Here is a 19,723-nt window from a genome sequence, read left to right on the forward strand (position 1 = left end):
CAAAACATAAAAGCTATTGATTTTAACGTGTCAGTCTCGGAGATTATTACACCTTTGATTTGAAAATACATTTTCCTTCACAATTAGCTGTTGCTTCAATATTTTAAAACTCTGTTTTAAAAATGTTAGATAAGATACTTAACTCTTTTAAAACGAAATTGAATTTTTCTCCTTGATCTAGGTCGTGCCATTAACAAACTTTATCGGAACCCTTTCGACAGTCCAACATACGCTTAGGTGGCTCAACCTCAAGCTGTGAGCGATAATCACTTGTGCAATAGCTGTCAGTGCGAAAACATGACAGTTTGTATGGGAATATCCCGGGAATATTTACGATCGGGTTTACGAAGTGGAAATACTGTAAAGTTCGTAATAGAAATGACATCCCTTCTAAGAACTTTACAGTATTTCTACTTCCTTGGCCCGATTATAAAGTGCAATAGCGGTCACGGCACAAGTATGGGAAAACATTCCCATACTTGCGCCGTGAGCGCTATTGCACAAGAGACCGTCACAAGATGATCATCGCTCACAGCTTGAGCTGGGACTACCTGTGCACGTGGGATTTTTTTTTTTTTTTTGGGGGGGGGGGGGGGGGGGAGGCGTGAGAACAAGGAAACAATCCTCACTAGCGAAAGCGACAGCTATTTGGAGTGAACAGAGCTCATAATTTAAACCAGGTTACTGTGGGAAAATGGCACGGTTGAGTTTGCTGTTTCTCCTTGCGCTTTTCGTATAATTCGTACCCATTTTTGGCGTTTTAATCGTACAAGTTAAAAATATACATGTATGTTCCAGTTTATACGACAATTGATTTTCTTTTTATTTGCACTTAGCAGCTACACTTTAATTTTTAAACTGAAAAAATTTGCATGCAAAGCATTTAAATAAAACGATTGTTGCGTTATAAGACAAAAAAAATGAAGTGTATGAAGTTTAAATACAATGTCCAAATTCCCGAGTCCATTCCATTCTATAATTATTGATGAGGCGACGAAATCCGGTCGGGGATCATTTGCGGTCCAATTTGGGGATCATCTCCCGTCCGGGGATCATTTGCGGTCCAATTTGGGGATCATTTCCGGTCCGGGGATCATTTGCGGGCCGGGATCATTTGCGGGCCTGTACAGATCAAATCCATAGAACCCGACAATTATTCGTCTGAGGTTCCACTCCTACTGAGAGGGTTCCAAATCACGTTTGGCCAAAAAAAAAAAAAAAAAAATGAACATTTTTGCATTCATAGTGTTTATAGTAGTATAAGATTTAATTACCTTTTATAAAACCTGTAGATTTCCGGTGTCAATAAAGAAAGGATTTATACAGTTCAATTGATGGCCATTTGTCTCCTGCAAACCAGCTAATCTAAGAGAAGTTTCTAAAAGCTTGTTCATAAAAACGACTTTTGATGAAATTTTTGTCTCAATAAACAGTGATTTTCTCGTGCTCACACTACAACTTCAGATCACACGTGTCAACGAGCTGCATTTCCACCACGAGTTCGGGCTGATTTCAGCATGATATTGCAAAAAACTGAAAGGCAACACAATCCAAAGCACTATTCAAGGTGACTAAATGATTTGTACTCCTTGAAAGTGCAAACCTTTTAGCCAACATTGTTCAAAACATTGTACATTATTTTGATACTTTCCACAGTTCTTGCACTGACAATTGATGCTCATGAATCAATAAGAAAGTAACACAGATACCATTTCCATTGCAAAAATCATGCTGTAGTATTGACAGATCAGTTATAAAATCTAATCACCATAATAATTATTGATAAACACTCATGTATATACCACACCTTTTGGTGGACAATGCATGAGGCCATTGGGCACAAACATTTTCAAAATTTTAATGAGAACTACAGTTTTTCTTGCATGACTCAAATGTTTTCTGAAGGTGCATTTTCACTTCCTTTTCGTTTCTCCAAAACTGAAATTCTTCAAGTTTGGTGTGCAGATTATTTAGCTTACAGCTTGCACATATAAATGAGTGTTTCCAATATACCATCCAAAGCTGAAGAATATTTGACAATAACTATAAATTTCTAACTACAAGCATTCAAGGCATACATGCATAGCTGTCCAAATCACAACACTCAGTAACTAACATAGCCTTTATATAGCCATACCCACCTCTAACTGCCTTCATGCTTTTTTTTTCTTGGGGGAGGAGGTGGCAGTTGGGTATGGTTACTTTTAAGTACATGTAAGGTCTATAGTTACTGTAATATGCAATGTTTCACCAGCCATTTAACATCTTGTTCAATAGCTTAAGCTGTTGTTTATTGCAGTAAGTTGGTTTCCGTAGATGCATGCTTCTCTTGGGTCCCTTGTGCATCATTTTGTGATTCTTGCCTGCTCTCCATCTTTTCAGTTTTCCTTTTCCAGTTCTAATGAACCTTGCAGCAACAGCTTTGCAAGTTTTCCTCTTGCCAAGTTTACTCTTCATGTTAATACATCTTGTGACAGTTATTTTGCTATTGGATTTAAGACACGTATCAATCCGTTTCTTAAAAAGTGATGGAGAATCAAACAAATAAATACTTTGTCCTCCAACAAGTTGTCTTGGTGGACATGTCATCCCACAGATGCCTGTTTTCCATGCACTGGCTTGGGAGTTGTAAGTAGAAAATTTTGATACCCGAGTCTTCAGACTTGGCAAAGTTATCATCCTGTTGTTTAAGCCCAGGGCTAAAGAAATAAAAAATATATATATTAGTTACAAAAATAACATGGAAAGTCCTTGTTGGCCCAATTTCTTTTAAGCTAAGGGTGTCTCCTGTATGTTTATTTATTAAAGTCAGACCCCTCAGCTGTGATGTTCTCAATATGAAGTAGAATATAATTTAACGATTCATCATTTCGTTTTTGCTCCAAATACTAACCTTGGAAAGTTCAAATCTCCTTATCCCATACCCACTAAACTTCTAGTGCGGAACGTTAATTTGATACAAAATTAGTCGCAAAATCGTTTGCCTATTTTCTTATGGACTTTTAAGCTTAACTTTTGCCATAATCTACTAAAAAAAAGAACATCGTTTGTACTGGTAAAATAAGCTAGTAGTGCCTTAATCTTATATTGCGACGGACTGCATGCCAGCAGAAATTTTCCACTGCTGTCGTCACATAAGCTCAAATATTAATCTTCCTTCGATGTACATATTTCTAACACAATTTCAGAAATATGAAAAAAAAAAGAAAGTATATTTCTTCGAGAATACCTGTTGGCCTAAACGATGTACAGATCATCCGCAGGGAAGGTAAAACAGCACAAGAGAACAGTCTCTTTGAAACTGAACTCATGCAGGCCGCCATCTTGCTTCTGGTAGTGTAACCAGAAAAAGACTGGGACGATTGAAATAATCCGCTGAGCGCTCAGATCAACGGCGCAATAATTCCCATGAGCGATAGCAGCGCCAAAATCAAAGATGGCGCCCCTAGCACAAGAAAACAAGAAGGAATCGGCGATAGACCAAACAAAGCAGAAAGAACTGGCATCTCAGAATGATTCATCGAAGCGAGCAGAAAAGGCACAGAAGATGAAGGAACAGCTGTTAAATTCTCAGGCTCAGGGATCGGTAGCGACAAAAGCGAAAACGATGACAACTGCAAGCGGTGATATGAGCCCAGAACAAAAACAAAATATGGAGAAATTCTTCGAGTGGACTCCTCCACCTCCACCAGAAACTATGGGACAGAAACTCGAAAGGAAAATTAAGCAGAATCCTCTGGTTCCTGTTGGTGAGTACTGCTGTGTAATGTATAGTAATAATTTAAAATCAAGTTCCTTGTGATAATGCTTATGCAACCAAAGGCCTGGTTACACGGTACAACATTTAAGTTGGCTTACTACAGTTTTCTGGAGTGAGAGAAGGCCTTAAATCAAACTTAAGAAAAACGCCAAGAGGAATTTTCTTGGACATTTTTTCTAGTACAGTAAATACAAAATAAAAAATTTTGAGTCAGGAATTGAATTTCGAATGCTCAAAAAGTGTTAAATACAAAAGAATAAGTCTTAGTGGGGGCCTGGAAACTGCACCTTTTAGAGTTGTCTGGCTCTAAATCTAGCCGTACGACGTCACTTCAAAATTTCAGGATTTGGAAAGTGGGCAAAAATAAATATTTACAGAGAAGGACACGAAATTTTGTCAGGGAGAAATTTGGCAAATGACAAAATTGGGAAATTTTGCCTTATTTGAAAATTCCTAAAAAAATTTCTGACAGATTTTCCTTAAAAAATGTTCACGTTTCCGTTTTAGTGTTTTCTGTCAACAGCAAAAATTTGAACATAGGTTGTACAGCTAGATTTGGAGAAATTAAGCGAAAAAAAATAACTATTGCGACCTACGGTGAGAAGACCATTGCGCATGCTTGTTCTGGGAAAACCCGCATTCCAGCGCGCTCCAACTGGTGAGTGCATGCTGCCGTCGTGTTCAAACATTTGGCGCAAAATCACAACTCTGCAAAGGCTTTAAGGCTGTTAAGGAACGGCAACCATCAGAGAACACGTTTTTTCAGTTATCAAGCCCAAACACGATCTAGCTACAGTAAACACACCTCTTTGTAAACACACCTTTTGTTTTTGTGCTCGTGGGATTTCCTCAGCAAGCTTGCGTGATTTTCCTCACTTGTGATGCTTTCGCGTGCTTTGGGCAGCGCACGCGCATATCAAAGACTCGCACAGTACAAAAGCTGTAGTAAGCCACCTTGAACGTGACAGAAGGCACAGGGATCTTCGAATAGGCCATTTCCGAGTTGCTGTGAAACTCATTATGAAAGCGAGGCTAAGTGCAAAGTTTTTATTAAGAAAATTAGTTTTCATTCATATGCAAACAAAACTTATTTTCATATGAAAAGCTTTATGCACTTAGCCTCGCTTTCATAATGAGGTTCACAGCAACTCGGAAATGGCCTATTTTTTCAACAGCAATGACATTAAAAATAAAATATATCTTGTTAGCTTTTATTTCATTACCCTCCTACCAGCGAGCAGTGGTTTCTCCACTGGAGGCTAGCTACCCTTTCGTACTCGTACGTAGCTTCTGGTGGAGAAACCACTGCTTGTAGGTTATTATTACATGGAGTCTGCCTCAAGCGAGTGTGCACCCTGTACGTTTAATTTGCACCCGTCGCATACCCAGAGTCCTCTGGCTCTTTTTGTCAGCGGTTGGTCCCTAGTCCGACTCTGGGGAATTTGAAAAAAAAAGTTAAATTCTTTGATTGGCTGCCTTGTAACTGCTTACATTGTTTTTACCACAGAAATCTTGCAGTTATAAAATTCCAGTTCCCCAGAGTCTCTCCTGGCAAGCAACTGCTGGCCAAAGAGCCTGAGGACTATGGGTTTGAGATTGAATTTGCACTGACATGGATTTCACTAATCAGCATGATGCACTGTGATACAGATTACTAAAGCTTGTGTATGTTTCATGTAATAGATCAAACAGGTCAGGAAGAGTGTTTCCTCCAATTTCCAAACACCGAGAAGTAGGTTGGAAAAACGAGGTGCAGCCGAGTTTTTTTAACCAACTTCAAGGTGTTTGGAAATAGGAGGAAACACTCTTTTGACTGTTTGATATAGCTTCTCAAATTATTGATAATTCTTGGAGAAATTCGAAGCAAAAGTTCACCAAATTTTATGATAATTAAGATCACATTTCCAAACCTCCTTCACGGTTTGTTTTCTCTTCATGAATTAATAATGAGTTTGAGAAATATTGATATTCAAAGCTTGTGTGGTAGGCTCTAAAAGAGGATAGAGAAGAGAAATTTGCAAGTTCAGTGTGAAGTGCAAGGGGAGGAATGAGCACTCAGTGACACTGCTCTGATCAATCATCTCTCACAATACACCCTCTTTCTTTCCTTTTGGTGTCTTCTTTACAGGCAAGGTTATTTCATTGAGGCTATCAAATTGATCTTGTCTCCCATTCCTGGACTACAAGCCGGCTACAATAGTATGCCTGTCTTGTGGAATGCATGCTTTGGTTACCCCATGGCAGTCATAATCAGGTATACATGTAACAGGGGTGGGATCAGCACTCCCAGCTCTGAGAACTGGGATCACCAGCTATTGGAATGGGAGCAGCATTCTTTAATAAGGGAATCAGGGGTTGGGCTACGTTATATTTGGGGTATCTGGAATCAAATGACTTAAGTTTCTACATGTAAGTACATTTTCATGGAGTCTAGTCTGGTGGACTTCTCTTGACTTTACGGCTTGTCTTGTGACTCATACCTTAAAAAGTCAACTTGTGCCAAGTCTGGAATAAATTTTTCATGCTTTCAGGGGTGAGGATACAATGGGATCAATGATCAATGGAAAAATACCTCAAATTATTCTACCAAGGAGACTGACATAGTGACTTTTTCTGGTTTTCATTTTTTTCCATGCAGGTGCCGTTGCTACCGTTGGTGCTTTGACGTATGGTCTGATATCATTTGTGCGAGGTGACACGCGGATGCAGCAGTACATGATGAGAGCTAGAGTTGCAGCTCAAGGAGGGACAATTGTAGCTGTTGCTGTTGGTGTACTGTACATGCTTATCCGTGATCATCAGAACAAAAAGGGACAAAAATAGTGCAGGGTAATGCACTTACATCCAGTGTGCAACCTTTTCTCCCAGACACTGATATATGGAAAACTTTGAGGAAAGGGACGTATGATGTGTTTATTGTTTTGGTAATGATGACCACAAGTGTGATGGAACAGCCACTGCCGTAAACATTATTACACCGCTATTGCAAATTCTGAACAGAGTGGCTTGTGGGCATTATCAATACAACAAAAATTGTTAATGGAGTGAAAGTTTTCCACATTTGTCTGAAAAAAGTCGAAGGACCATGTGAAATGGGTAGATAATGGCTCATAGCTACCTGTAGGAGATGTCATTGGTAATAAAATCTGTTTTTGGTTAATGATACAGTGAAATTACTAAATGTCTTCCACAGACCAAAGTTGATTGACAAGCAGAACCGTTGAGTCAAATGACAAACAAGACGTCAATAAACTTAAAAACATAAGGGTGGTGAGATTGAGTAATCTGAAATCGGGGAATTAAGTGTGGTGCACTAAATGTTTGTTTTAAGTAATTACCAATCATCAGTCCTTATGTAATGTTTGGACAATAAATATTGTACTATAATAAAACAAAAAGTGATTGGAAAATTACAGGTTTTATTTGCTTACATTCTTTACATTATTTTATTAATTAATATACAAAACATTTAAGTTTAACCTAAACTACATTAAAAACATTGAGTTTGGCTGCTAATGCATAATTTGCATAATTTATTACTACAATTTACAAAGAATCTTCTGTTCTTCCAGCTACAAAGTTGCAATCTTGTGACAAGGCTTTTTTTTGAAAATTAACATAATTAATTGCTTTTTTTAATAACGAAAAGTGCATCCTACAAAACCATTATTTTGATCAAATGTCACACATAGATATACTTTAAGCATGGAAGAAAGCACAGGATGTTGACAAAATATTGTAAAATTCTACCTTTATTATTTAAGGATGGTACCCCCTACCAAGATATTTTTGCAATGCAGTGAAAAACTCCTTGGTGTATAATGCATTTTAATATTATTTTGTTAGCATTGAAATTAGCCCTACTAGCCTTGTTAGAGTTAAAAAAATCAAAAGAGTATTTTACCTTGAATGACGGTAGTAGGGCTAATTTGAATTCAGACAAAAGAATATTACAATGATAATAAGCTATTTTGCATAAGGTCTATGACTATGTGGGAAAAGGAAATCTTGGCAAGGGTTATTTTATTGAAATCCAAAAACAGAAAATTGGGTAACCATGCATATATCAGAGACAATTAAGCAACCAGTAAAATGCTTAAAAATACAAAACAATATATGTCATTTTTCCAAAATTGAAGCATAATTATCTCTAAAGAATGTATGGTTACCCCAAATTTTCTTTTTAAATTCCAATAACCCTTACCATCTGCTTTTCCAAGCCATAAACTACATGCAAAAATACCTTTGTATTAGTAGGAACCTCGAGTTTCTCAGACCATCCCAAAATGTGCAGAACATATGTGCCACAGCAAAAGGAGGCACCGTTCTTAACAATGACTAACAATAATTTGATTTCACATTTATTGTGACTTTTTAAGTCCATTTGTTTTGAATTCCTAAATATGGCAAGCCTGGACTACAAGAAGTCTCTTATACCTGATACATGCACACTTGAAAATTGCTTGCCATGAGAAGACACAATCATGCGGAACCACATTTCTTATACAAAGATCAAACTGAAACTAATTATGGAGAAATTTCAATAACATTATTATTATAATAAAGTTGAGTTGCGTTGAGGTCAGATTCTCTCTTACTCCCTTTTTTTTCCATCTAACCCTTTCAAAAGCACAGTCACAATACTCACAGTTAGTGTGGCATTTGTTTAGCTACGGATTAAATGAAGAAGCGAGTTCATGAATAGATTGGCCATGAATTTAGCAAAAAAGTAAAGCTTCACAGAGATCTTCCTTAAATTCATGGATAATAATAATAATAATAATAAAAATAATAACAACAACAACAATAAAAACCATTAACTTGACCAACATTTTTCCAATGAATACAGATAATCCTGCCCCAGAGGGTGACTGTGGCTATTAACAGAAGGTCTATTTATTACAAGTTCTATTCATTTTCTATTTATTTATTAATTATTTATTATTTTGCTCAAAAAAATCAATCTGTTAATAGCGTTTGATACTTAGCCTAACGAAATAAGAAAATATATTATTATTAAAAACCCCTAAGAAAAAGCAGAGGCATAATTCCTAGCTAACACTGACAATAGAGGTATGCATTGTTGGCAATCAGCGATCCTCTTCAAGCAATCAGTTCCACATAGTTTGCTGGAAATAAACCAAACTGGCCATCTGGCCCTTGACCTCGCCACCAGCCATCATCAATTTGCTCAATATTTGTGATGATGTCTCCAGGATCAAATGTTATCTCTGATTCATCACCTAGCACAACAACAACAACAACAACAACAAAACGCACTTTAGTTAATATACTGCAATTTAATGTGAAAATGTACTTAGAAATTAAAGAGTTTTGTGGGAGATCTAACATAAGTGTCCTTTTTTTTTTTTGCCTTTGACTAAACTGGACATTTGGCATACATGTATGCCAGGTGTGAAATATACCCCTTAGTGGCTGTAATGCCAACTTACCACAGTTTTGTCAGATTAAATTAGAGTGGAATTGATAAGAATAGAGTATAAATGATGAGTGATAGGAATAGAGTATAAGTGTAAAGTAAGTTGATAAGAATAAAGTATAAGTGTAAAGTAAGCCCCACAAGATCACCCCCATGATTTTGATCTGCACATACTTGCTTGATAGTCATACACTGCTCTTGCTGTTAGGCCTGATATTTCCTAGATGAGAAAAACAACATGATGGATTCTAATAACAAGCTCATAACATATACACTGTACAGTCATGCAATTTGAATTAAAAGCCTGGGTTCGGTTTTTTGAATCCGGTTAACACTTATCCCTAACGCTAATCTTTTGGAAAAATCTTTTTATTGACTTAGCAATAGTTAAACTCAAACCAAAGGTCATGTTAACCCAGGATTAGCTTAATCGGCCTTTGAACAATTGGGCCCTGGTGAATAAAGGATAGAGGTTTTTTTTTTTTTTCACTCAATGACAGAGGCACACTCATAAAAAGACAATCCAAGTTTCTCCCAACAGGAGCTGATGTATGCATGTTGATGATTGCATGTTTCTGGTTGACTCCCAATTTCTGTAGTTAAAACCAGGCAGTACAGTACAGTATTCTTGTACAATCTAGAGTTATCACTACCAAGTATGGAGTAAACACTTTTGGGTACTATGGACCAAAATCTGGAACTCTCCAAATGATGCACTACGAACTTCTCCGACCCTAAAAAATTAGTAACATGCATCAGAAAGATCACCTTTGACGTATGTAACTGCTCTATATGTAACTGTTAGACTGTCACTGATATTTCCATTCCATTTTAGTGGCACTATTGTAAAAGTGATATCGTATCATGATGTAAATAGCCTTTTAATTTTAATTTATTCATTTGTTTTATTTTTACATTTACATGTTATTTGGTCGGTAAAATCATTAGTATCACACCAACCGCATTTTATTTTATTTCTTAATTATTCTAAACTTGACTTATTAGCTACTTAAACTAGGAGCCTAATAAGCTCCAGGTCCTCGAGTATAAATGAAGTTATGTATGTAGTAAGCCAGCATGTTAAGTACCTCCTTGGCTGATGGCTCCGGTTCAGATGTTGCCACCTCCCCTGGACCTTCAATAAGCTCCACATAATTAGCAGGAAACATGCCAAATTGACCATCTGGACCGCGCCCTTTCCACCAGCCCTCATCAAATGTATCTACTTCAGTGATTATATCTCCAGGATCAAATGTAATTTCCTCCTCAGTTTCTGATGAAGAAAATATCAATAATAAAAATTTCAGAGTAATTTAAATTGTTATGGCTATTCAATCTCATATCAAATATAGTTACATAACAGTACAACTGTGCGCATTTGACCAGTGTCTTCTCAGTTGTCAAACAAATTCTAAATAGCTGCTACAGACTAGTGATTGCTAGCAGTAGGATCACAGAAGACAATAAAAAAATCCAGTTGTTGGTCCAATATTGCCTCTACATCAGAAGTTAGTAACCCTTGAAACTAATATCAAAAGTACAACTTACAGAAGTACCTTAATTTAATCAAAACCCTAAAAATTCATTGTAAGATATTGACACTGATAATTATTACCTTAAAGATGGTAACACCAGAAAAAAAACAACTCGCAATAACTTGCACAAAAGTATCTCGTATGTACCTGCTTGATAATCATATAAAGCTCTTGCAGTCTTTCCTTGATCTCCACTAGGCTGCTGAGGCTGGGAACACAAACACAAGCAAACCTCAATGACAGCAACATTCTGGCACAACAAACTCAAACCACTCTGCTAACCAGTTTACAGCATGTAGTTTTACAGCAAAACTAACAATTCATGAGATTACACGTTATACAGGCAAACAGTATCTGTGAGAATCAAATTAGAAAAATAATGCCCAAGAAATGTACAATTACATCGAAGAAGTATCAAGAGTTTCAGTGGTATTTAATTTATAGTTTATGCTAACAATAATATTATTCACCAAAGTGGGTGTGAACAGGGGTGAGTTTCAAAGAAGTGGGGAAACATCTGCCACTTATTAAAAATTCAATTATTTTTATATTTGTTACTTTTTCAGCTAGTGTTATAATTTAGTTACAATTTTATTTTTTTGTAATTTTAATTTCTCCCACCCCGCCCCGCCCCGCCCCGCTCAATCAGCCAGCTACATGCGGATGGAAGAATTTTTGTATAAATAAAAATATTTATCTCGTGTGTTGTAACAAAGTAATTTGTTGTTGTTTTTTTTTTTTTGTTATTCCCATTCACAACTGCTTCATGCTACAAGAAATTGCTACTGATAGTTATCAACCACCATAATAATATTATAATAAATAGCACAGTGATTTCATATGGAACCTCTTGTGCCAAGTAATGTCATTATGCACTGTGTGATTCAAGCACTGTACCTGGGCTGGTGCAGTATCTATGTCCATATTATCATACAGCTGTTCCTCGTCACCATATCCAGCATCTGGTTCAGGTGGTTCAGCTTCCTTCTGGACTAGTTCATCCTGTATTTGTTCTTCAGCAACATCATAAGGGTCAGGCTCAGGTTGTCTCTCTTCAGCTGCCTCAAAATTTTCATAAATGTCTGTGGGTTCTTCCTCAAACTCTGGCTCTGGCTCTGGTTCTGGCTCTGGCTCAGGCTGTTTATCAAGTAAAGGTGAATACTATGTTTAATCAAGTGAACATAGTTAAAAAGGTAAATTTGTCCATAAAGAAATGAAAAAGCTTAATAAGCTTTGAGCATGAGTGCTTTGTCAGAGCGTACCACAGAAAAGTGGGTTGACTGTGTGGTTTATGCCTGTATGGGATACACAGCGATTGGCAATTTAAAGCAACTTGCCTCAAGTTGATATTACATTTTGTATGTTTTACTTAAACCTATGGTGGTTTGCTCTTGTTGGCCTTCAGCTCATACAGAAGTTCCATTAAAAATATCAAACTATACTGATAGATAACTTACTTTCGCAAACATGTACATACCTCATCAGGAACAGGTTCTGGTTCAGGTTCTGGCTCTACTTCAGGTTCAGGTTGAGGCTCTGGTTCTGGTTCTGGTTCTGGTTCTGGTTCAGGTTGGCGTGGCTTCACCTGTGGAGGTGGTCTCCTGGGCGGAGGCCTTGCCTTCATTGGAGGGGGAGCAGGTCCTTTTTTCTCTTCAAACTTTGGCTTCTCTTCTTGTCCTTGACGAATGAGGCTTTCTGCTTCCTGTCAAAAATAAACCCTGTTTGTTACAGACTGTCCAAAGAAAAATCAATTTTTCAATATTGCATTATCAAAGAAATGAGACTGTGACCTCTGAGGGTAACTTAATCACCTTTAACCTAGCCTGCCGTAAGGAATCTGATCTCTGTTTCTCTTGTTGCATTTCTTTTTCGTCCCTTGCTTGCTGTTGCTCCTAAAGTCAAAGAAGATTGTGTTAAAATGACAACTCAACTGATTTCAGCAGATGAGTTTCCACTACTACCACCTACTGCAAATGACATTTTCATACATGACTCATATTAAATATTTATTAATAATTTTAATGGAATTGGTGCCTACTTTGCTTTGGTTTTAAGTGTGCATTATACTACACAAATATGTAACTTATGAAAATTTGTTCGTCAAAGAGTTGTCTACATTTACTTCAGTTAGGTTCCTGATCTGTCATGTCATCTTAAGATTGTTGTATCAGATGTCACTGGCATGGCTAGCAGGAGCTTTCTTCCAAATAATTATTTCTAAATACTCCTACTAATGATACATTGTATGTATGATCACTCACACTCTTTGTGAGTCTACCCTCTTTAAAGCCTTATAAACACAGTTGTGTCAACCAAAATGATAATAAATTAATATTTATGAAATGACTTGAAGTAGATTTTATCAAGTTTTTGGTTAGCATATGAACACTATCATGTATCACAATCAACAGAGCTGTATTTTCTCACCCATCTTGCTTGTTCTTCAGCTTTTTTTCTCTCCTCTACTTCTCTCTGTTTTCTCCTAAAATTTCAAATAAAATTATACAAGATAATTTTAATGATTATTAATTACCACTGACAGTGATGTTAATTCATTGACATGCCCAGATATGGTTCCTTTAAAATTCCTCTGATAAACAACCTCTGACCCCTGCAACCAAGTTGTAATGAAAACAAAAATAAAAATAGTACAATGTCAATAACAGGTACATTATGCACTCAAACTGGTTACTTTCTCATGAATTCAGCTTGACACTTGTTTGTTTCATGTTCTTGAGAGCATTTTTGGTCTCAAACAGTCTGACACAACTACAAATATGAGATTTAAAACTGTGCTAGAGAAAATGATCAGAATTTACACCTTCAACTCACTTTTGTTCATCAATACTCCTTGACCTCTCTCTGTATTGCTTCTCTCGGACATCAGCCTCCTTCGCCTAAACACGGCCAAGAGTTGAAGTGTTAGTAAGTTGCATTAAAGACCACAAACAGGCCACCCCTTTTGTATGTTACTAGAGGACAATATTAAGTTAACTTAAAGTTTCCATTAAAATAATAATTATTAAAAACAATATATATTGTACATTCATTTGTAATCCTACATTGTGGTGGATCACAGTTGTACATACCCATGCATAAGCTGTACAGTGTATCACTGATTTTTAACCTTCACTTACCTCCACATACTGCACAGAAATGTTCAATAATGAAGGGGTGTGTGGAATAAGGCCCTATGTGAGTTTTGATGTAAGGTCAAATTCTCCTTTCATTTCACACGCAAATAAGAGGCAATTTGGAAGGAGAATCTTAAAATTTATCAGAGGTCACTTAGGGCTTTTTTCCACCCCTTATATATGAAGGGCTGGGTGCATAAGCATCTTATGTTGAATGTTGGGTTAATTTTTTGTTTTGCTCAAAAGTGCATGATATTTGCACTGTGGCTTTCAATTTTGTCAGAGAACGTTGCTCTGCAGTTCTTTTCCCACTTTTTTTAGCTGCACGATATGATGACTACTGGTTATATGTTGTTATGTTATGGGTTTGCTCAATTAAATACAAACCTCTCTGTCTTTCCTTTTTTTCTCTGCTTCATTTTTAGCAGCCATGGCTTGCTTTCTATCTTCTTCTTTCCTTTTCTTTTCAGCCTCCTGATAGATATTGAGAATTGTTCTGAATATCAGTATATAAATTATTATGTTATAAAACTTTGAGGAGTGTATAGACATGTATCATCAATAAATATCTTAGTTTATAATTATGGTAAATTAACTTAATGCACCTCAGATTTAGACCAAAACTTGTCTCTCTCCTGGACATTAATCTCCTGCTGAACTTTCACTTTCTGGTAAACAGAACCCTGTAAATATATTAAAAAAATAAAAAATACCATGGTATAATTTATTTGTTTAAAAAAAGTTCGACAACTATGAAATAAATATAATGAAAATTTTCAAAAATATGCAATGAAATTGTTTGAGTAAATAAATCGATACTGTGAAAACTGGCAGATAAACTGGACCTTTTTACCCAAACATTTTGCTCAAAATTGAGGGTGCAGCTCTTCTGCATGAATATCTGGAAAAATATCTGTAAATTTTCATGAATCGCTCTGGACCAATAAATTTTATAAGGGAAAGGAAAGTCTAAGTCAAAACTGAAGAAAAAAAATCTTGTTGATCTGCAGTTAATCTGAAATCAGTGTTTTCCTGTAGGTCGGTTACATTTACTTTGATTAATTATGCTTTGAACAAATAGGCTATGGCCTTTGATAATCAAATCCTTATGGTACAGAGTTATGGTTAATGCAAAAAACTGTGGTTGTTACTAACAATAGGTCCAATGGGTTCTGCTGGTTTTGCTTTCTCTTTATGGAAACTGTAGTTTGCACCTAAGTAGAGAAATCATCAGTTTAATAAATGGAGGTGCTGTGGTTGAGTATTTTGGATGTTAGACTTTCAATCTGAAAATCACAGTAGCCCCTCGTTCAACACTTTGGCGACACTTATAAAATAGTCAACTGGTCTGCTTCCTGCTAGTTGGCATTCTTCATTTGTCACGTTTCAGTTGCAATAATACCGTATTTATTTGATTAACTGCCCACCTTTGAATAAGCACCCACCCTGAAAGCGCAAAAAAGTTAATAAGCACCCACCCTTGAATAAGCGCCCACCCCTGACCCCCTTCCAACAAAAAACATTTCTGTACTATCCAGCTTCAAGAAAGAGGAGCGTCAGATATGTTAGTGTTTGCACTTTGTTTGTCTTGTTGAAGCGAAATAAACTTGTTATCCCTTGTTTTTTTATTCTCTAAAAATGTCCTCGCTTGCTGAAAATGTTGGATAAATAATAAGCGCCCACCCTCATGGGTTCAAAATTAAATAAGCGCACCCAGGGCGGTTAATCGAATAAATACAGTAATTGTTTCAAATCATGTTGTTTGTTTCTTTAACCCTGACAAGCCTCGGGGGGGGGGGGGGGGGGGGGATGACTAAGTTTGTTATCATTATGAAGATTACATGTCCAAACAAATGAAAATCAGTCTTTTTTCTCAACATGTAACATTCTCCAAACACAGTCTGTACTTCATACTGAATTGTGCACTTAAATACCTGAGGCTTTTTTAACTTTTTCAAGGACTACACTTTCCTCAACATCATCTGTTGATCTTGCATTGATGGTTACATGGGCTCCCTTTAATAGAAGAAGTTAAAACAAAAAAATATATATATAAATACTGTACATTTCTTTGATCTGGAAAAATTAATTCCTTACATGAAATTAAATCTTCATTTTGTTAGTGTCCATGCAGTAATATCTAAGATGTAAATAAGGCCAAAAGTACAGAGCCAGCAATAGCTTGGATTTTAACAGGCAACCATTTTTACTTGAATGTATATGTTGTGGCTCAATTTTACCCTTGCCTGAAATTTTATTTTCTGTTGTTTCAAACTCATTACCATACATTACCATGTACCACAGAACAATAAGAGGTAACAGTAGATTAGATTAAAACCAAGGATAAATTTGAACCACAACATATACAGTCATGTAAAAAACAGATTGAAGTAAATATCAGTAAATTTTAATAATTACTCCTATATGAGGGGCCCATCGACCCTGCAGTTAATAATGATCAGGGAAGGGGGCTAGCAAATATAACTTTCTCACATTTGGGATAGGACTCCAGTCAGAATTGAAAGCTCAACCATTGTTAGTAATTTTTTCACATTGCATCTTAAAATGCAAATTAAATAATAGATTTCAACAATCCTACACAATAATTTTATTGCTGGATTATATCCAACTATAATTTATTGACGACTGATTGGTTGGAACAATCTGATTATTTCGACTTTCCCGCCACTTTTGCCAAAGCTTGATGTCAGCCCTGGGACAAGGTGTATGAAATGCAGAAATTTAAAAGTAGAACCACTAACCTTGAAGAGTCTTTCAACATCCCTTATGTGGTTTGCGCAGACACCCTTTCTTGATGAGGGCACCCCCTCACCTTGCTGCAACAGAGAATCATTGCTATAAAACCTGCAGTTGCTTACACAAGTATTTTATTGGCCAAGGGTTTCTGTGAGGGCTTTTTAGGAGATTGTTATCTTCATAATCTCCAGAATGCACTAGAAACAGCCAGATTTATTTTTCATTTATTAATCTTGTGCTATTCTGCAGGTAAATGAAAAAGCTTCCTACGCTTACAATTCAATGTCTCGTAAAATACCAGTATTGTGCATTAATTGGAATATCAGTACATATTGAGCTGGCATATATAATCTCTGATTCTCCAACAATAGTGTTCAATGTATGCTCAAAATAATGCCATGATGATGTGTCAAAGCTCTAAATGCATTGTGCATAACTTCAATGCATCATGTATGTTGACAGTTTGTCTTGTGCTTCTTCTGATATATAATATCTGTAAAATGTCCACTCAAAACGTAAGGTTAATTCAAGGAAAATTATGTCCAGCCTGACAAAGATATAAAATAGTACAACATACCCAATTTATGAAGACAATTTTTGGCAGGTCTGTGTTTGGGTCCAAAACTTTTATGACAGCATATAACATCTTTCCTTCATTAAGTTCATCTACCAACTCATCAAGGTCTCCATCTAAACATCAAATTAATGTGAGATTGGAACACTGTATTTATCTACTTGTATAGCTACAGGCATATTGGGGGTCTATCTAAGAAAACTATTATTGTCCTAGTGGCTAAAATATACATGTAGATTGAAATTATATAGCCCTTAAAATTCTGGGATTTACCTTGGTGCAAGAACCTGTAAATTTAACTCACAGCTAACATAAAACAAAGGAAAGAAAAAAATCAAAACAATGTAAGGAAGGAAAGCAATAACCTACAACACAAAGAAATACTGGTTGTACGTTTTTAAATAAGGAAATGCTTTTTCCGAAGTTTTCATTCGAAAGATTCAAGTACAATCAAGTATAATCTCAGTGTAATAATTTTTTTCAGTAACATTTTGTAAATAAAGTAGATAATTACAAAACAGCAACGATGTATGTTTACTCGTGAGGGACTCGGGCACGTGGAATGGAACATTCAAGACGCGCATACATATCACTGATAAATTTGCATAAAGTTGTTTTCAATGTTGTTGACAATGGGTTTTCTTCTTCCTCGCTATAAGAGTTTGAAATAGTTAAGACTAGGTATTCGTAATGTGGTAATTGAGACCACAAGTTTTCTCTTGATAGCGCCTGGAATCACAAATACAATTTAATTGAATTTTTGGTTCAGAAACTGAAGCCGACTGAAGCATGCGAGGAGTCTTGGGATCCCAGACATTCTATGGATTTTGTGCGTGTATAAAACAAGGGGTGAAAAGAAATGATTTTTGTTTTCATCCAATGCGTTGTTCTAGTTTCCTTCTTTTCCTAAAGGAGTTGAATGGCACAAGAAAACAAAGAGGAGTAAAACTGCCGTAAATGGTGTTTATTATTATAGCCAAATTCGGACTTAAAAAGAAAATTTCGCAGCCTGGCCACTAGCGGTAGGTTTTTCTTGTCGCTGAAGAGTAAAGCTTGTCGCCTAGCGCTGCTAGATCACAGCCCTGAGGAGGCATAAATTCATGTTCATTTGTTCATATAGGCGTTGCTAAAGTCGAAAATGTACTTCCCAGAAAAACCGGAAATTCTGAAGGGGAGGGGGGGTTCACGATTATGGAACTCTGAGGGCATGGGGGGGTAACGCATTTTGGAATTTCCGAAGGCAAGGGGGGGTTAAAACATGGAAGCCGTCCGTTGTTGGGTATGGATATTTTCTGGAATTGCCCATTGCATTATATTGTCAGTTTAATATTGAATTGTTGCAAAACTGAAAATTTCAGTCTAAGGTATGGGATTATTCACACTAGTAAAAGCGCAAGTGAAACCAAGTGGAATAATTGCCAAATAACATTATGTGAAAGTGAAATACTGTAATTCAATTACTCTCTTTAATTTATAAGTGTCAAAAAATATATATATATATATTCTTGAACACAGGAAACACAGGCCCCTAAACATTACGGCTATGCTGAAAAGAAAAGCCTCTACAATATCACCATGCAACTACAGTCTTTCATTAAATAATATTGTTTTGACATTTCTGTGCCACACACCCCTTCTGCGCTGCACGGTCGCCTGTCATGATACACCAAGATGAAGACTCGTTCAGATATTATATAGTTTCGAGAAACTAAGCATAAACTACCAATGTGAAACTTCTCATCAACTTGCTTGCTTTAAAACTAACCTTCTGTGCTTCAAAACTGAAGAACAAATTCCTAAGCACGATTAAATTGCCTAAAAGGGCATCAAACTTCCTTCTCACCTCCAGTTTCCGCAACTTTGAGGTCGTTCGTCTTGCCATCGTAACCAAATACAGCCCTAAAACCCAGTAGAAAGTTATCGTAATACAGGATTGAACCGTATAAAGTGATGAAAATCTTACCAATTAACGTCTGGGGTATCATCAAGCACTTTCTGCCATGTTTTCAACAGAGAGTCACGATTCTTCGCCAAGTTGATCGCCATTTTGTTGAGAAGTCACGTGACTAAGACGGGGACGCATCGGGTGAGGGTCTGGGATAGAGGTTGATTAGGGCGTGGTAGGGGGAACATCGGAATGGGGGCGAATTCATCTTCGCCAGTTTGGTATAATTGGGAGATTAGCATTTCTGCCAATAGACTCGAACAGTTTCTTGAGCCATAATTTTTGCAGTAGGAAAAGTTCAACAAGTGTTATGTCCTGCTTTTAAAAAGTCAAGGAAAAGTTTTCCCAACTAAGTTTGTAACTCGAAACTTTCTAATGTTTTCTGGCTGCATTCTATTTAACAGGTTAAAGAAACATTTTAAAAAAAAGCACAAAAATTTCTTGATATAGAGTACCATAATTTTGCGTGCACATGGAGCAATTTTAAAGTAAAACAATGGACATACCAGTGACATATGCTGCAAAAGTACAAGTCTGAAGCTTTATGCATGAAAGAATCAATTAACACTACTGGTAAA

The 19,723-nt window shown here is 36.5% G+C and overlaps 3 protein-coding genes across 4 annotated transcripts; 1 reads left to right on the plus strand and 2 right to left on the minus strand.

Annotated features, from left to right (window-relative positions):
• Positions 1–1,131: 1,131 nt before the first annotated feature.
• On the minus strand, positions 1,132–3,390 carry LOC146464780 (large ribosomal subunit protein bL35m-like). The gene is made up of 2 exons (XM_085129162.1): positions 3,230–3,390; positions 1,132–2,699 (listed from the first exon to the last, which is right to left on the minus strand). The coding sequence occupies exons 1-2, from the start codon at positions 3,321–3,323 to the stop codon at positions 2,248–2,250; spliced, it is 546 nt and encodes a 181-aa protein (XP_084985288.1). The 5' UTR covers positions 3,324–3,390; the 3' UTR covers positions 1,132–2,247.
• A 5-nt stretch (positions 3,391–3,395) lies between these two features.
• Positions 3,396–7,618, plus strand: LOC146464781 (HIG1 domain family member 1B-like). Its single transcript, XM_085129163.1, has 2 exons — positions 3,396–3,749; positions 6,399–7,618. The coding sequence occupies exons 1-2, from the start codon at positions 3,437–3,439 to the stop codon at positions 6,581–6,583; spliced, it is 498 nt and encodes a 165-aa protein (XP_084985289.1). The 5' UTR covers positions 3,396–3,436; the 3' UTR covers positions 6,584–7,618.
• Positions 7,163–19,269, minus strand: LOC146464782 (drebrin-like protein B). Of its 2 annotated transcripts, none has more exons than XM_085129161.1 (17): positions 19,164–19,269; positions 19,044–19,099; positions 17,204–17,316; positions 16,632–16,706; positions 15,804–15,885; positions 15,025–15,083; positions 14,475–14,552; positions 14,257–14,343; positions 13,568–13,632; positions 13,163–13,217; positions 12,547–12,627; positions 12,213–12,437; positions 11,633–11,866; positions 10,883–10,943; positions 10,289–10,473; positions 9,375–9,420; positions 7,163–9,003 (listed from the first exon to the last, which is right to left on the minus strand). In XM_085129161.1, exons 1-17 carry the CDS (start codon positions 19,244–19,246, stop codon positions 8,864–8,866), a joined length of 1,725 nt encoding a protein of 574 aa, XP_084985287.1. In that variant the 5' UTR covers positions 19,247–19,269; the 3' UTR covers positions 7,163–8,863. The 2 variants fall into 2 exon arrangements, with proteins under 2 accessions (XP_084985287.1, XP_084985286.1); XM_085129160.1 differs by having other exon boundaries at positions 11,633–11,872.
• Positions 19,270–19,723: the final 454 nt, after the last annotated feature.

The sequence above is a fragment of the Pavona decussata genome, unplaced genomic scaffold, assembly GCF_977016875.1.
Source record: "Pavona decussata unplaced genomic scaffold, jaPavDecu1.1 SCAFFOLD_161, whole genome shotgun sequence".
Classification (NCBI taxonomy): Eukaryota; Metazoa; Cnidaria; class Anthozoa; order Scleractinia; family Agariciidae; genus Pavona; species Pavona decussata.

Excerpts from the sequence above, each read along its gene's own strand:
- LOC146464780 (XM_085129162.1), bottom strand. The coding sequence starts at position 3,323 with ATGGCGGCCTGCATGAGTTCAGTTTCAAAGAGACTGTTCTCTTGTGCT. Across the intron at positions 2,700-3,229 it reads TACATCGTTTAGGCCAACAG|CCCTGGGCTTAAACAACAGG; the intron begins GTATTCTCGAAG and ends TTATTTCTTTAG.
- LOC146464781 (XM_085129163.1), top strand. The coding sequence starts at position 3,437 with ATGGCGCCCCTAGCACAAGAAAACAAGAAGGAATCGGCGATAGACCAA. Across the intron at positions 3,750-6,398 it reads GAATCCTCTGGTTCCTGTTG|GTGCCGTTGCTACCGTTGGT; the intron begins GTGAGTACTGCT and ends TTTTCCATGCAG.
- LOC146464782 (XM_085129160.1), bottom strand. The coding sequence starts at position 19,246 with ATGGCGATCAACTTGGCGAAGAATCGTGACTCTCTGTTGAAAACATGG. Across the intron at positions 15,084-15,803 it reads AAAAGTTAAAAAAGCCTCAG|GTGCAAACTACAGTTTCCAT; the intron begins GTATTTAAGTGC and ends TTCTCTACTTAG. Across the intron at positions 13,218-13,567 it reads AGGAGTATTGATGAACAAAA|GAGAAAACAGAGAGAAGTAG; the intron begins GTGAGTTGAAGG and ends TTGAAATTTTAG.